The 17,465-nt window shown below is 39.5% G+C and overlaps 1 protein-coding gene across 1 annotated transcript in view; it reads right to left on the bottom strand.

The window, feature by feature from the left end:
- Window positions 1-5,702: 5,702 nt before the first annotated feature.
- The window catches only part of LOC141086300 (cytochrome P450 2J2-like), a 75,982-nt gene continuing 64,219 nt past the window's right edge, over window positions 5,703-17,465 (bottom strand). Inside the window, exons 5-9 of the mRNA XM_073572256.1 lie at window positions 16,741-16,917; window positions 14,537-14,678; window positions 12,812-12,999; window positions 10,815-10,956; window positions 5,703-6,156 (exon numbers count right to left, since the gene is read on the bottom strand). Coding sequence (XP_073428357.1) covers window positions 5,978-6,156; window positions 10,815-10,956; window positions 12,812-12,999; window positions 14,537-14,678; window positions 16,741-16,917 — 828 coding nt within the window. The 3' untranslated portion in view covers window positions 5,703-5,977. The remainder of the gene's footprint in view (window positions 6,157-10,814; window positions 10,957-12,811; window positions 13,000-14,536; window positions 14,679-16,740; window positions 16,918-17,465) is intronic.

Genomic DNA, 17,465 nt, shown 5'->3' with positions numbered 1-17,465 from the left:
ATTAACTATACTAGGCTCACACCTGCCTTCTGATATGCAACAAATGGGAACCCTTACAGGAATCGGATCCGCCATTGATTATGGGGAACGTTTGGCTTCCTTTAGGTTATCCATCATATTACAGGGGTTGTCTGTCCTTGGAGTTTGTAAATTTTGTGATTAAACCTATGATGAAAACAAAATGAGCAAGTAGCTTGCAGTAAATAGATGAATAGTAATAGTGCTCATTTGGTTTTTACCTTAAGTTTTGTCAGCTTAGTGGCCAGTGTGAACATGTCTGCCAATTTATATTCCAATTCATCGCTTTAGTTTTTTTCAGGTTTTTGCAATCTGTTCAAATAAGGGTGTGGCCTCCCTTTTATTTCAGCTGTATATTACTTTTATATACTCCCCACTGCTGGGTGTTCATTAGTCGTGGTCTTGGTCCTGCTCGGCCCTTATTCATATTAGCGTTACTTGACATCTCTTGAATCTTTAAGTTTTTTGTTTTACTCAATGTGTTTGCAGACTTGTGAATTCGTACAGTTACGGCCACATTACAACTAGACGCACTACACTTGCATTGAGGAAGGCCACACACATCTAGTAATGTGACCACATGTATGCATATCGTATATTTGAGGTCACATGCCTGCCGTTGCGGTCACCTAAGAATCCACATAGTGTGCAGTTTGAACGATGTGAGGATTCACTAGTCTCCAGTCACATAGAGTGACTGCACACTTGTACACGAAGACCGGAAAACCCATTTAAGTTTGCTGTGCTTTTTCTTCCAAAATCTTCCGTCATAAGTTCCACAATCTTGAAACCAGTTGTGAATGAAGTCCTAGTTGTTGTTACACTGCAAAGTGAGCACATAAGAGCAGGCTCCCATTGTGGCTCAGGAGGGTTTCGACTGCAGTAAAAACTACATTGTGCTAGTTCTTAAAAAGCAAACAGTCCAACTTCCACCTTGTCCGAAACCCCAATCACTTGTGATTGGCCATTGGTGGCACAAATGACCAAGGTTTTTCCTGCAGTTATTGGTTAACTGTGAGTGAGCCAGACTAAGTACTAAGATGGCAATCTTTATCAATAGGATAACCAGGTCTAAGTGTAATGGGAGAATGCCATGGTATGTACTTGGCAATTGTATCACTGGGCTAGTAAGGTGTGTAGAGCTCGTGCATGAAGGGGCAATAGAGCTGATACTAAACACAACCTTTCTTTCTTTTTAAGGCCTGCTCTGCTTTGGTGAGAAATTACATTTAAAAGTTCACATCCAATAAGTCAGACTTTGCAATGCCTTGTAAGTGTCCACAAAGAAAAGAATTGTGTACAAAAATGGCCAGGGTGACCAATTATATATAAGAAAATATATGGCTCAAAATGTATTGGAATATAATTATACAAGCAAACTACAAAACATACAATTAAAACCAATTTAAAAAGCCATCTAAGGCTAGAAATAACACCTGGAGGACCCAATAGGGACCATCCAGACTCCTCCACCGGAAATAGACAAAGAGCATATATTAGGCACCAATACACAGTCTATCACAGTCTGCGCACCAATCAGTTTGCTGCTTGTTTGATTCCTCTTTCCCTAAATTACTATCTGGGATTTTTTATTCCATTTTAGGGTTTTTGTCATTTTACCCTGGGGTTTTGTACAGCTTTATCTTTAAAACCTGTATATTATATTTTTCCTGGACAGTTATTTGATTCGGTTATTATACACTGAATTCATTTTGTTTGTTCTCTTATGAACTTGGGTCTGTGAATTGGTGAGTAATATATGTTCTTTGTCTATTTCCGGTGCACATAGTGGAGGAGTCTGGATGAGGGTCCTCCAGGTGTATTTTCTTATATGTTATATTGGTGATCCTGGACATTTTTGTACACACTTCTTGTCTTTGTTCTTTGTTTGCTCTACTTCAAATGTGGGGCTAGTGATCCTGAGCATTATTTTGTTGTGCCCTCAGTATTCTCTATGCAGTCTGGTAAGTGTCCCAATAAATTGTAGAATTCAGCAATCACACAGTGAACATAACCACAGCACAAGTAGCCTGCTGGCCCAATGTGTAAGCCCCTTTACAGTTTGTATTGTATGACTCATGCTGCATGGCACAGGAGTACTTCATCATTTTTTTTAATACTTCGTGAGGGGCTGCATGCTGTGAGAGTGGAGGAGGAACAGCGGATGGAGGAGCAGCAGATGGAGGAGGAGCAGCAGCAGATGGAGGAGGAGCAGCAGATGGAGGTGGAGCAGCAGCAGATGGAGGTGGAGCAGCAGCAGATGGAGGTAGAGCAGCAGAAGGAAGAGGAGCAGCAGATGATGGCCGCTGGTTGATCACAAGACACAGCCCCCTAACTGCATACCAGAAAAGCCCACCCACTTGTTCATTTTTCCATTTCTGTTAACACATGTGGGCATATCGGCGTTTGATGTTCTTTCAAACAGATCGTGATATAACTGAACAAGAAAACATTTACATCTTGACTGAGATTTTTTTATTCAATAAACTATAGTAAAGTTATGCCATACATTTTTTATTATATGAAAGACCTAAAATTAGAATGGGGTACACTAGATAAGGCACAAAAAATGAAAACAAAATTCTGGATGAACACATATTAGGGTAGACAATTTATTAAATCCATTACTGTTTTGACACAAAAAGAAAAAAAAATACATGTAAATAGGACCTTGGGCTCAGTTCCTAACATGCATGTGTCCAGTATTTGCTCTTCCTAGACTAGGAAATGTATTCCAGACTTAGGGTACATTCACACATCCATATAAAATGTCGATGTGCTGTACAGATTTTTATTGGACCCCATTGAGTAGAATGGCTGTATTCTCATCCGGTAAAATTATAGATCCGACAGCCATGAGAGCGGGTCCTATTGGTTTCCCATGATGAACTTATAACACAAAGGTCTGGACAAAGTAAACGTTTCAGATCCTTTACATATGAGTAGGTTGCCTTTTAGTCTGCCAAAACTAATTATTGTTTAATTCCTTAATGCATCTAGGTATGTCATTGAGGGAGATAACCACATGTGGAGGGGTGCAGGAGCTGAGCTCCCTCTAGATACTGTAGATGCTGGCTATATTACATAGCTGGCATCTGTGTCAAGCAGCTGAGCTCTGATCACTGATGTTAACCATTTAAATTCCAGTGTTAATAACTCAGCCGTGTTTAAATGGCATAGCACTGATGGGTTATTTTGGCAATCGGGGGACTCCTGAAAGTCCCTGGCGCTGACATTTTGGAATTTCTAAGATCACAAGAGAAAATTATGGGTTAAAGGGAATCTGTCAGCAGGGTTTTGCTATGCCAGCTTATGTCTGCATGAGGTAGGGGTTAAAACACTGAACTCAACGATGTTTCACATGTCCGGTCGTGTGGTGTTGTTTGCTTACACTGAAGATTTACTCACCTTGTGATTAACATTGCTGTGACTATCTGGCAATGTGAGCCCTGGTCTGATCTGCCCCCTTCTGTGACAGCTCACTGTCTATAGAGAAAGCCTGATGTGGGCGGGGTTAGCTTTCTCAGCTCTGCTGCATTGCTAAATCAAAAAAACTCTGCTTGTGTCAGAACTGCTGCACCTAGTAATCTAAGAGATACATAATTGGATTCAGCTTCTCTTTGGCTATATCAGGCTGCTCTCAGATGAGGTAGCAAAACCCTGCTGACAGATTGCCTTTAAGAAATAAAGCAAAAAAAATATGCCCCCACACAGTTCCCTCAATGGGTAAATAAAAACATGGTGTTTCAGAAAATGGTGACATAAACCAATCTTCTGAATCCGATTTTTGAAATTCTAGGTGTGCTCTAATCTGGGCAAATGATCAAATAGGTTATATTGTTGTATTACTTATACCTTTTATATATAATTCTCTACATTACCTTTAGCCATGACAATTCTACTTTGAACCACTTTAGCATAGTATACTGCTGTTTAATGTTTCACATTTAAAGGAAGCCTGTCACCAGGAATAACGCTGTTAACCTGCAGATATTTTAATTTAAAGGGAACCTGTCGCCAGGAATAACGTTATTAACCTGTCGATATGCGGTTAACCTGCAGGTTAACACCGTTATTATGCTGCCCGGCACCTGCATGCAGCCGAATGCATTGGGGAGAAAATGATCTTTTTTCTCCCAGCCAGCACTCGGTATTCAGTCATGGAGGCGGGGGTGTAAGTGCGCCCCCGGTCCTGACTGACACTGGCTCTACATTGGTCACTCTCTATTCTCAGGGTTGTGACTGAACCGGCGCCGCCCTGCACATTAACCCCATACAGTGCTATTTCTGGTGACAGGTTCCCTTTAAATCTGTTTTTTGTTTCGGATTTTGTTCTGTAATGTAATATTCTTCACTCACACAATTGTTCTACATTCCATGCAGCACCATTCCAATGAACACAGAAAGCAAAAAACGCAAATATCCTGAACTAAAAGGTAAAAAATAAACTGCAAATAATGCATAAAGGTAATAATAATAATACTTTTTACTTTTTAGTTCAGGATATTTGTGTTTTTTGCTTTCTGTTTTCTCCGGTTAATGGTCATGAGTTAATATGCACTTACATTGTGCATACACATTAACTTACTTTTCTCAGTTCAGATTCGTTTTTTAACCATTCCAATGAACGCCCGGATATAGGGCCGAAACGTTAACAATTCTGGATTAATTTTCTGGATATATTGGATTGCATGAATAAATATTTTCTTTGCTTCACTTTATCCTTTTTAATGCCGACTTTTCATATTCTTAATGTGGGCAAAGGTCATGTGATGTTAGATCACCTTTTGTGATGGGTGGATCCAGTGTTACCTACTGTATATAGAGGCGTTATCAGTCATTGTACATGAGGAGAAGGAGGTGAGCTGTGACATCATCTATTGTGAATGGTGGATCCTGTGTTACCTGCTGTATATAGAGGTGTTATCAGTCATTGTACATGAGGAGGAGGTGAGCTGTGACATCATCTGTTGTGAATGGTGGATCCTGTGTTACCTACTGTATGTAGAGGCATTATCAGTCATTGTACGTGAGGAGGAGGCGAGCTGTGACATCATCTATTGTGAATGGTGGATCCTGTGTTACCTACTGTATATAGAGCCATTATCAGTCATTGTACATGAGGAGGAGGAGGTGAGCTGTGACATAATCTATTGTGAATGGTGGATCCTGTGTTACCTGCTGTATATAGAGGTGTTATCAGTCATTGTACATGAGGAGGAGGCGAGCTGTGACATCATCTATTGTGAATGGTGGATCCTGTGTTACCTACTGTATATAGAGGAGTTATCAGTCATTGTACATGAGGAGGAGGCGAGCTGTGACATCATCTATTGTGAATGGTGGATCCTGTGTTACCTACTGTATATAGAGCCATTATCAGTCATTGTACATGAGGAGGAGGAGGTGAGCTGTGACATCATCTATTGTGAATGGTGGATCTTGTGTTTTCCACTGCATATAGAGGTGTTATTTGTCATTTTAATCCTGAAAAGTTTTCTGTAAAGACCAGGCTATGTCAGTCTATTGTTAGTAGCCAGTGTGAAAAGGGCAAGATTTCGTCTTTTTATTTATGTACATAAGAATATGGAAAATTAAAGTTAGTTATCAAAATTTGTGTAAAAACATTTACCATAAAAATCATATGAACAATAAGTCATTTTGTAAAATACTTTGTAAATATAGCAAGGATTGTTTAGGATTACAGCTCAGAAGTCTTCAAAATTGTGAATGCTGCCCTCATTGCCGATTGTAATTAATCGGTACAATTACAGTTCAGCAATATATTTAGAATTGTACACAATACTGAGCAAAATTCTTAATTGATCGAACAAGTAATTTGTTACCTTTTCTTTATAATATCCTAAATGTGAACATTTCTAAAATGGATGTGCAGAGATATTCTAGATGTTGTTTTTTTATTTTTCTGTTTTTCTTCACATTGAAGACAGTTGGGATGTCATCTTTGCATTATACAGACTTTATAAGGATGAGGCTGTAATGTCACTTTTGCTATGTACTTTGTATTCACTTCTGTCACTCCTTTTGGAAGTTGGAATCTGAATGCCCTCATTAGAGTAACAAAGAAAATGACCAATTCAAATCGTGCTAATTGTTCTCCCAGACATACTCTGTGGCCTGTAAAAAATGCAATATTTATGTTTATTAAGAGATATCAGACATGCTTAACCCCTTAGTGACCAAGCCAATTTTGATCTTCATGACCAGACCAAATTTTTTAAATCTGCACAGTGTCACTTTATGTGGAACGCTTTAACGTATCCCAGTGATTCTTAGAATGTTTTTCGTGACGCATTGCACCTTTATGTTGGTGGTAAATTTAGGTCAATATGTTTTGCGTTTACTTGCCAAAGTATCAGAGTTTTGGCAAAAATTTTGAAAAATACACAATTTTACAACTTTCAATTTCTATATCCTTAAACCAGTTAGTCATGCTGTACTAAATAATACATAACATTTCCTACATGTCTACCTTACATCTGCATCATTTTTCAAGCCTAATTTTCTATTGATAAGATGTTAGAAGGGTTAAAAGTCTAGCAGCAATTTCTCATTTTTTCAAAGCCTGTTTCTTTAAGGACCTTTTCAGATATACTGTACTTATAAATGGACTTTGAGGGATCTAAATATTAGAAAGTCCCCAAAAGTCATCTCATCTTAAAAACCGCACCACTCAAACACTTCAAAACTGCTGTCAGGAATTTTTTTTTAACCCTTCACATGCTACACAGGAAGTAATGCAAAGTGGAACAAAAAAAGCCCCAGTTTTGTTCACTTTTACAAGGAATAACATGAGAAAATGGACCCAAACATTTGTTACCTAATTTCTTCTGAGTCTTCCGATATCCCACATGTGGTCAGAAACCTCTATTTGGACAAAGCGACAGGGCTCAGTAGGGAGGAAGCACCATTTCAATTTTGTAACACAAATTGTTGTGCAATAGTATGTCGAGTTAAGGGCCTTTTCATCGATTTTGTGACACAACAGCGATATCGCTAGCGATCTCACAACATGTGACACTTAAGCCCCCATCACACATAGTGATCTCGCTAGCGAGATCGCTGCTGAGTCACAAGTTTTGTGACGCAACAGCGATCTCACCAGCGAGATCACTGTGTGTGACACTTCTCAGCGACCGGCCCCCCTGCCAGGTATCGCTGATCATCCTGGAATGGCCAGGTCATTTTTTTGATCGCTGGTCTCCCGCTGGCCAGCACGCATCGCTGCATGTGACAGGCGGGAGACCAGCGATCAGCGAGCTGCCTCTGGTAACTAATTTAAACATTGGGTTTCTAAGCAGCGCGCAGCGCTTAGAAACCCAATGTGTACCTTAGTTATCAGCGCGCTGGTGCAGGGAGCTGGTAACCAAGGTTCACATCGGGTTTCTAAGTGCCGCGCGCCGCTTAGAAACCCGATGTGTACCTTGGTTACCAGCTCCCTGCACCAGTGTGCTGGTAACTAAGGTACACATTGGGTAACTAAGCGACGTGCGTCGCTTGTTACCCACGTGTCGCTGGTGCCGATCGCTGGTGAAGCTGCCTGTTTGGCAGCTCACCAGCGATCATGTTGCGACACACCAGGGATCCTGACAAGGTAAGATCATTGTCGGGATCGCTGGTGCGTCGCTATGTGTGACGGGGCCCTTACCTCCGAACGCCCCCCCCGCTGGATATTGCTGATTGCGCGAGATCGTCTTGGTCCATTTCTCATTGTCAGCTTCCTGCTGGCGCCGACGAGCGACGCATGGACGCGGGCGGAAGTCGTCATCATTGCTGCGTGTGACAGGTAAGTAACGACCGCCGATCGCTGCTGCATCGCTGGTGAGATCTGCCTGTTTGGCAGCTCACTAGAGACCATTTAGCGATGCACCAGCAATCCTGACCGGGTCGTATCGTTGTTGGGATCGCTGGTGCATCGCTAAATGTAACGGGACCTATACACATGCGTTTGAGTTTAAAGCATTATCTGTGCTAGGATAATGCAATTCTTCCAGAAGAAGCGAGGCAGATCGGCGTCGGGGTGATTGGACACAGAGCACAGTATATTCTCTCGGCAGCATTTATATCTCAGTACTTTTGATTTTCTTTATATTGTCCATCGTTTTGCTGCCTTGGGTGTCCGACTTATATTAAGATCCATAGGTTTACCCGATATCGGCATCAATAGCATTTGGGCAGTATTTATTACTAGCACTTTTATGGGACATTGCATTATCCTAGTACAGATAGTCCTTTGAACTTTTTGCATGTCTATCTCGACATACTATTGCACTTGCATATGCACTAGCACTTTTCATAGTATGCTTTTGTTTTTTGACATATATGGGTTTATCGATACTATACATATGTCCAACTGACTGATTTGGCCTTTTTTTTATTTATGGCCTGTGTTCTTTAACATTTGGAGGCTTCTTGTCCTGTCTTTTTTTTATCCATTTTATGTATTTGATTCAATAAAGAATATATTTTTAATGATTTAGCTTGTATCTCTTTGTATCCTGTGATGTACTTGACTTTTTGTCTCGGATAATGGTTGTTTATTTAGATTGTTGTTGGGAAATATGTGATTAATATTCTGAGAGCTGTAATTTTTTTGTTTTTTGATGAACAGAGCTGTATGAGGGCTTATTTTTTGCGCGACGAATTTGAGATTTTTCGGGTACCATTTTGGGGCACATAATGTTTTATGATCACTTTTTATTCAGATTTTTCAGAAACAGGATGAATAACAATCAGCAATTCAATTATTGTTTTTATATTTTTTTTGCAGTTAATCCAATGGAAAAACTGATGAGACTGATTTGTTTGTCGGGTCAGTACGATTACAGTGATACCGGATTTATATCCTTTTGTTATATTTTGCTACTTTTACAGACTAAAAACAATATGTTGCAAAAGTGAATGATCACTTTTTCGATTTTTATTCAGCTTTTTGTGTGTCAGTATGATGCAAAAAGCGAAATTTTTTACATGTTTTTAATTTTTTTTTTACAGTGTTTGCTGTTTGGAATGAATAACAGAACAGTTTTATAGATTGGGTTGTTCCGGACATGGCAATACCAATTATGTGTATTTACTTTTGTATATTTGAATTTGATCACAAAGGCTGTGTTTTTAGTGGCGAATAGTTTTTTTTGAGATTTTTTCCCGCTTTTTTTTTATTTTTTACCTTTTTACATATTTTATTTAACTTTTTTAGCTTTTTCACTTACCGTGGTCTCAATGTGGGAAATGTATATTTTTTACTTTGATCACTGGTCTCATTTCTAACAGTACTCGTGTACTGCAATGCATGAGACCTGTTAGTGAGTTATGTCTGGTTATCACAGGCCACCGTACCATGGGATCATCAGATGACCTCAGGAGGGAGCGCAACGAGGGGGCCTGCCGATGCCAGCGCAAACGTTAACTGGATGTGCGTGCTCGATTTCACATTCAGCTGGTGTTTTGCGGTGCAGAGGTCCGCCCGGTCTGTGGCTGTAATACACGCTGCCAGCCAATTAGAAGCTGACGTTGGCGTACATGTGACTGGGGTGCATGGCAGTGACATCATGTGATCCCGTCCATGCACGCTGAAGTCAGCTGCCGACTTCAAAAGGTGACGCCTTAGGGAGGGGGGAGTGGGGGAAGGTGAGAAGAATCATTAATTTTTCAAGTCCCCTACGGGGACTATTAAATACAGTAAAAAGTAAAAAAAATGTTTTTTAGAAATATGAAAAAACAAAAAACTGCATCATATCCCGAAAATTGAAAGTGATACCGGTCTCGGAAAATGGTGACACTAGAAAAGGTTTTATTTATTTATTTATTTAGTTTTGCAAATGTCCGAAAAAAATTTTCACCACTTAAAAAAAAAACTATGCATGTTTGGTATCTGCATACTCACCTGGAGAATCATATTAATTATATTGTGTAGTGAACATGGTCAATAAAAAAAACTTCCCAAAAGTGGTGAAATTGCACTTTTTTTGCAATTTTAACATGCTCTGAATGTTTTTCCCGCTTTCCAGTGCACCATGTGGCAGAATGAAAAGTGTCATTTAATAGTACAACTCAAAAAACAAGCCCTCATATTGCTATATTGCCGAAAAAATTAAAAAATCATTGCTCTGGGAAGAAGTAGAAGAAAAAACGAAAAGGAAAAAGCTGAAAATGGCCACAGTGTGAAAGGGTTAATGTCCCAGAACAGGTGTTCATGTCACAGATGGTAGTGATGAGTGACCTCATAGATATTGTCATAATGGCAAGTGTTAGGCATTGCTGGTGACATCAGCTGGTTTGATACTCGTAAACCTCACATCAGCCAGTCAGCGATGGCAACTGTACACCATAGTTGGGGCAGACCATCTCTTGGACGTTTCTTGCAGCCCCTCGATATTGTTGCTGATGACAGCGTTTTTGCGATGTTTTTTCACTTTCTCGTTGCTTTCTATGGGTCAAAAAACGCTGTAAAAATGCTGAAAGAATTTACATGCTGCAGATTTCAAATATGTGTGTGCATGAGATTTTTGAAATCTCATAACCTTTGCTGCTATTTAAAGAAGCAGCTTTCAATTTGCATACAAAAATGCAGCAAAATGCTCTGCACGTGAACACTGTTCTACTGCTAAATGCCAACAAACTGTTTTTTGGAAAAATAATAATGAAAACATCAACATCCTGTTTTAGAGACTGTATCTGTGCTCAGAATAACCCAAGCACTTCAAGTAGTCTACCCATCGGCAATTCAAGTGCAACTGCTAGTTCTGAAAAGTATGAGACATTTGTGAACTCACCAGCAGAAAATGGCAGGAAAGCCTCATTAGATTTAAAGTTTCCATCTTTGTCTAGGAAATGTTCAGGGTTGAATTCATCAGGCTTATCCCAGTACATGGGGTCATGTAACACAGAGTCTAGATTGGGTAAGATATTCATGCCCTGAAACAATAAGAGAATACAGAAAATACAAATTACTTATAGTATATCTCTGAATTTACATATAATAATCTTCCTGTCTGGGATTGAACAATTCATGACCAATCCCTTGCAATATGAGCACAGTTTAATCTTAAGGGAAACGCCACCACTGGTATTGCACTTCACTCATAAAATAAATGCCCATATGTTGACTTGTAAAAAAATGCCCCTTCAGTGTCCCTTCATTCCTAATAGTGGTCAGGCTATAATATATAGTAAGGCAGCACTTACATGAGTGATGGCCCTGTGTATGGCGTCCCCGTCGCCCCAACGTGCGTTTTGTCTGTTCCTCAGGAAGCGTGCATTGGGGGAAGGGGGTTGTGCTCATTAAATAGTAAAGGCAACCAATAAGCAGGTCCTATCATGGAGGTGTGTTAGTCATTCATGTGTTAATGTTCTCACCTGAGCAAGTTGTGTAGGCACAACTCTTGTGAACGGTCAATAACAGTTGCTGCTGCCCCGTGACTGGAGGATGAACTCCACCAGGATGTTTGAAGGAAAAGACAGTTCGTGGTTTTGGGCTTTGTTAACCAAAATGAAGATCCCCATGCTGTTCTCCCTCAAAAATTGGTGGCAGTGGTGGGATCTGTGTGATTCCCCTTGCTGTTCTCCCTGACTAATCGGTGGCAATCGTGGGATCTCTCCAGTGTTCCCCTGATAGAAGGGAAAGACAATTCCCAGTTTTGGGCTTTGCTAACTGAAATGAAGATCCTTGATCCAATAATCTAAAGAAGCGTTTCGCACTGGACTGTCATCTTACTCAAGTGTAAAAACCAACTCTACTAATTGTACAGTACTTGGTACAGTTGGTTTTTACACTTGAGAAAGACTCCAGTCTGGCGTAGAAACATGTTGTGGAATACAAATCACTCCTCTAGATTATTGGATCAAGGTTCTTCATTTCAGTTAGCAAAGCCCAAAACTGGGAATTGTTTTTCCCTTCTATTAGGGGAACACAGGAGAGATCACATGGATCACACGGTTGCCACCGTTTAGTCAGGGAGAACGGCAAGGGGAATTCTGCCACCAATTGTCATGACAATTATGCAATTGACTGAGTAATGGACAAGGCTGCAATTGTTTCTACTACTATGCCAGATATTCGGGACTCGCAGTGAGCGTTTCGTATATACACCTCAATTCCAACACATGGAATATAGTATATACTCCAATATAAAAAATACCAACTTCACAATAACAAAAGAAACTACTAGCTGACACCACTAGTCGTTTACACAGGCAGATTGGACACTTGTTACAGGTATTATATGGCTTCAGGAATGAGGTTTACAGAGCAAGAAGAACAGAGCTATTACATTTTATATATTTATAAATCAGAAAAAGTAGTCACAATTTATAAAATGATGTTACAAATTGAGAATAAAACAATAAAGTACATACAATCACATAAAATAAAAGGAGGGAGGTATTCCTTTAAGAAAACGGGCAGAACCACAGCAAGCTGTACCTTCCAGAACTGATAAAAGACCAAACCCCAAACTCTGATTTTTATAAGATCAAGGCTACGCTCACATACATCCCCTTGGTGAGCTCAATGGGGGCTGGTCATGGATGTGCTAGGTATTTTAGAAGTTTATGAGATCCCCAACTTTTAGGATATCTCCACCCCTGGAGGTCCCAGGCAGTGGATATTATTGTCATGTTTCTTATCAAAATTTTACCTTTTATATAGAGATGAAGCAAGGCATGGATAACATCTGTTTGATATTGATTTGGACGGAAACGCTAAATATATCTGCTATTGATTATTCACGATGTCTGTTAGGCTTTCCTCATAGTTTCAGTATTACCTCACCTTTTTTATAGAATAACCATCAAGAGTAATGTCCTTTATGCTTCTTCTCAGTGTTCCAGTAGATGCAATATTTGCATAACGTTGAATTTCATGAATCACAGCATTGGTGTAAGGAAGTCTCTTCCTGTCTTCATATTTAATGGCAGAAGAGTCCTGAAGAACTTGATCTAACTCTCTATGTATGTTCTCTGTGATTAGAACATGTAGCAAGTCAGTATCCAGTATGTGTGGCTTAGTTTGACACGTATGTATTTGTTTTAATTATGCAAATTATTTACAATGTATATTTACCTAAAGGGAACCAGTCACCTTATATGTGCAGTGCCAATCTGTGGGCACCATGGTATAGAGCATGAGCAGCTTAGCAGTTTTATAGCAAAAAGAAAAAATTATTTAAATTCATAAAAATACCTCCTTTTTCTTTGCTTAGAAGTCCAGTTGGTGTTCCTGAACAGTTACTAAACAGGACCACCAATTCACAGAAAGAGCAGGGATGTCAATGTTTAAAATTCAAGTTATATTGAATCTTCAAGTACAAAACTATACATCAATCTTCTGATGTCATCCTGCTCCATAACACCATTTTAAATGTGACAGATTTCCTGCAGGGCTTATTCGCAGCTCAGTATTTACGGCACTGTTTCAGCATTTGTAAACCAAAACCAGGAGAAGCTCTAAAATACAACTGTGGGTCTTTCAATGTAAAGTTTGACAGGTCCTCTTTAAACATCTACATTATATTTTATCATTATTATCTTATTAGGAGATTTTATTAGTCACAAGATGACTTGGACAAAGTGAGTGTTTGTGAGTCCACTTGCAGAAGAGGTTCAATATGGATAAATGTAAAGTTATTGCACTTAGGCAGTAATAATACATGGGAAGCATATGTTCTGCGGGAAGTAAAACTAGGAGAGGGGGAATCTGGGAGTACTTGTAGATCCCAGGCTAAATAACAGCATACAATGTCAATCAGCGGCTTCCATGGCCAGCAGGATGTCATGTATGAAAAGAAGCATGGACTCGCGAGACAGAAATATGGTACTATCACTTTACAAAGGGTTAGTGTGACCTCATCTGGAATATGCAGTTCAATACTGAGCATCAATTCACAAAAAGGATGTATTGGAGTTAGAAAAGTACAAAGAAGAACCGGAGAACTGATAAGGAGCATGGAGGATCCTAGTTTTGAGGAGAGATTAAAAAAAAAATATTTGGTCTTGAGAAGAGACCTCAAGGAAAATGGGGGTGGTGGGGGTCATTATTACATTATTAACATGTACATAAACAGCCCTTACAAAAAGTATTGTCAAATTTTATTTAAAGTAAAACTCCCTAAAAAAGCAAACAATTAAAAATGGTTAATCCCCATTGGAAACAAAGCTTCGTTATCGTAAGAACTAGTAATCTGTGTAACAGCTTGTATCAGGAGCTGGTCACAGTCGGAACCATCAATGGTTCCAAAAAAGGCTTAGATGTGTGTAGAAAAAAATAACAAATACTTATGTACATGTGTAAAATTCTTGTTTTGTATGTGGTCCAGCCAATTGATACTCAGGATCTGGAGGGAAAATCTGCTGTTTAGGGCAGACTGAGTCCTATCCAAGCCCTCGCTTGAACTCAATAGACATGTACCTTATTTTTCACAACAGTACTACATAGCTAGGTTAGTTTCGTTATGGTATCAAATCTATTTCAATTGGACCACAGTCCACAATTACCCACCTTGTATATCAGGGTATGCCAGCATGAGCATGATCGCCCACTGTAAGGTGGTGGCAGTCGTTTCAGTTCCTGCAGTGAAAAGATCCATCGATACTTGAAGCAGATTTGAAATATCAAATGTGGAGTTAGGATCACCACTTGTCTGGAAGTAAAAGATACATATTTTTTAATGACTGGTACAGTGCCTTGCAAAAGCATTCGGCCCCCTGGAACTTTTCAACCTTTTCCCACATATCATGCTTCAAACATAAAGATACCAAATGTAAATATTTGGTGAAGAATCAACAAGTGGGACACAATTGTGAAGTTGAATGAAATTTATTGGTTATTTAAAATTTTTGTGGAAATTCAAAAACTGAAAAGTGGGGTGTGCAATATTATTCGGCTCCTTTAACTTAATACTTTGTTGCTCCACCTTTTGCTGCGATTACAGCTGCAAGTCGCTTGGAGTATGTCTCTATCAGTTTTGTACATGGAGAGACTGAAATTCTCACCCATTCTTCCTTGGCAAACGGGCTCGAGCTCAGTGAGGTTTGATGGAGATCGTTTGTGAACAGCAGTTTTCAGCTCTTTCCACAGATTCTCAATTGGATTCAGTTCTGGACTTTGACTTGGCCATTCTAACACCTGGATACGTTTATTTGTGAACCATTCCAGTGTAGATTTTGCTTTATGTTTGGGATCATTGTCTTGTTGAAAGACTAGTCTCCATCCCAGTCTCAGGTTTTTTGCAGACTCCAACAGGTTTTCTTCGAGAATGGTCCTGTATTTGGCTCCATCCATCTTTCCATCAATTTTAACCATCTTCCCTGTCCCTGCTGAAGAAAAGCATGCCCAAACCATGATGCTGCAACCACCATGTTTGAAAGTGGGGATGATGTGTTCAGGGTGATGAGCTGTGTTGCCATTATGCTAAAAACATATATAGTTTGGCACTGTTGCCAAAAAGTTCGATTTTGGTTTCATCTGACCAGAGCACCTTCTTCCACATGTTTGGTGTGTCTCCCAGGTGGCTTGTTGCAAACTTTAAACAACACTTTTAATGGATATCTTTGAGAAATGGCTTTCTTCTTGCCACTCTTCCATAAAGGCCAGATTTTTGCAGAGTACGACTGATTGTTGTCCTATGGACAGACTATCCCACCTCAGCTGTAGATCTCTGCTGTTCATCCAGAGTGATCATGGGCCTATTGGTTGCATCTCTGATCAGTCTTCTCCTTGTTTGAGATGAAAGTTTAGAGGGACGGCCGGATCTTGGTAGATTTGCAGTGGTATGATACTCCTTCCATTTCAATATGATCGCTTGCACAGTGCTCCTTGGGATATTTAAAGTTTTGGAAATCATTTTGTATCCAAATCCGGCTTTAAACTTCTCCACAACAGCCTTTTGTGTTCTTTAGTTTTCATGATGCTCTCTGTGCATCAAACAGAACCCTGAGACTATCACAGAGCAGGTGCATTTATATGGAGACTTGATTACACACAGGTGGATTATATTTGTCATCATTAGTCAGTTAGGACATTGGATCATTCAGAGATCCACAATGAACTTCTGGAGTGAGTTTGCTGCACTGAAAGTAAAGGGGTTGAATTATATTTCACACCCCACTTTTCACTTTTTGAATTTCCACAAAAATTTAAAATAACCAATAAATTTCGTTCAACTTCACAATTGTGTTCCACTTGTTGTTGATTCTTCACCATAAATTTACATTTGGTATCTTTATGTTTGAAGCATGATATGTAGGAAAAGGTTGAAAAGTTCCAAGGGGCCAAATACTTTGGCAAGGCACTGTATACGATGCATAATGTTGTCAGTCAAAATACTGCATATCTAGAGAAACGTATATAAGTAATCTTACTCTACCACTTTTTATCAGGACTGACCCTAAAGTGGGTTGTCCAAGGTTAAGAAAAGACCTGCTTTTTTCCCCCTAAATAACTAGACACCTGTCTGTAGATTGCCTGGTGTTGAAGCTCCTATTCTGCATTTCAACAGACATACTTCTGACCAATCTTACAGATTCTAAAATTGTTCTGGTTTATCCATTTACACCATTAGTTGTAATTGTCCTAAAATAAAACCTTCCTATTCCATGTAAAGGAGTTGTCTTTCAATGTCTGTGGACATGGCAAAATCATTCTGTTTTGGTAGACTAAATTTTCTGGTAGATTTAAATCAGATCAAATGCTTATTTACATACCTTTGCAATCTGCGCCAAATAGTGGTCTATGAGATCATTAGGCTCCTCTAACGATTCATTTTGTTGGTGAATTCTTATTTCATTTCTTACAAAGTTGTAAATATAGTTTCGATTTTTAAACATTTTCTGATGGGAACCTGGTAAGCGCTTCATCAGCCAAGGAAATGCATCATAAAGCTGTGTAACAAAACCGGTGACATCAGTGGTATTATAAATAACAATGGACAGGATGATGTGATGGCTACAATGCAACAGAACATTCTTACCCCTCTTGATATATGTTTATAGAATCTGCATTATACGCTGTATACTATATGGATAAAAATATTATGACCACTACACACTGCACCTACAGGAGTTTATGTAACATCCCACTCTAAAACCATAGACATTAACATGATGTTAATCCCTTCTTTGCAGCTTGTGGGAAGACTTTGGGCTGTCTGTGGCAATATTTGCCCATTCATTCAGAACAACATTTGTGAGGTCAGACCCTGATGTTGGATCTTTATTCTAGCTGATCCTATTGATTTTAAATGGGCTTAATGCTTAGGTTTCAGGTGAGCCAGTCATGTTCTAAAACACCAGACTGCCCACCCATGTCTTTATGGACCTTGCACAGGCATGCTCGTTCAAATAATGCTCCTGTGACGGAGTCAGCTTACGCTGAGTCGTTTTCTTTAGAGTGAACCCTCTGGGTCGTGGCACCCACCCACCTAGGGCGA

This window comes from Dendrobates tinctorius, unplaced genomic scaffold (genome assembly GCF_039654945.1).
Source record: "Dendrobates tinctorius isolate UK_male_01 unplaced genomic scaffold, ASM3965494v1 ptg000031l, whole genome shotgun sequence".
Lineage (NCBI taxonomy): Eukaryota > Metazoa > Chordata > Amphibia > Anura > Dendrobatidae > Dendrobates > Dendrobates tinctorius.
This window is presented reverse-complemented; position numbering and strand designations above follow the sequence as displayed.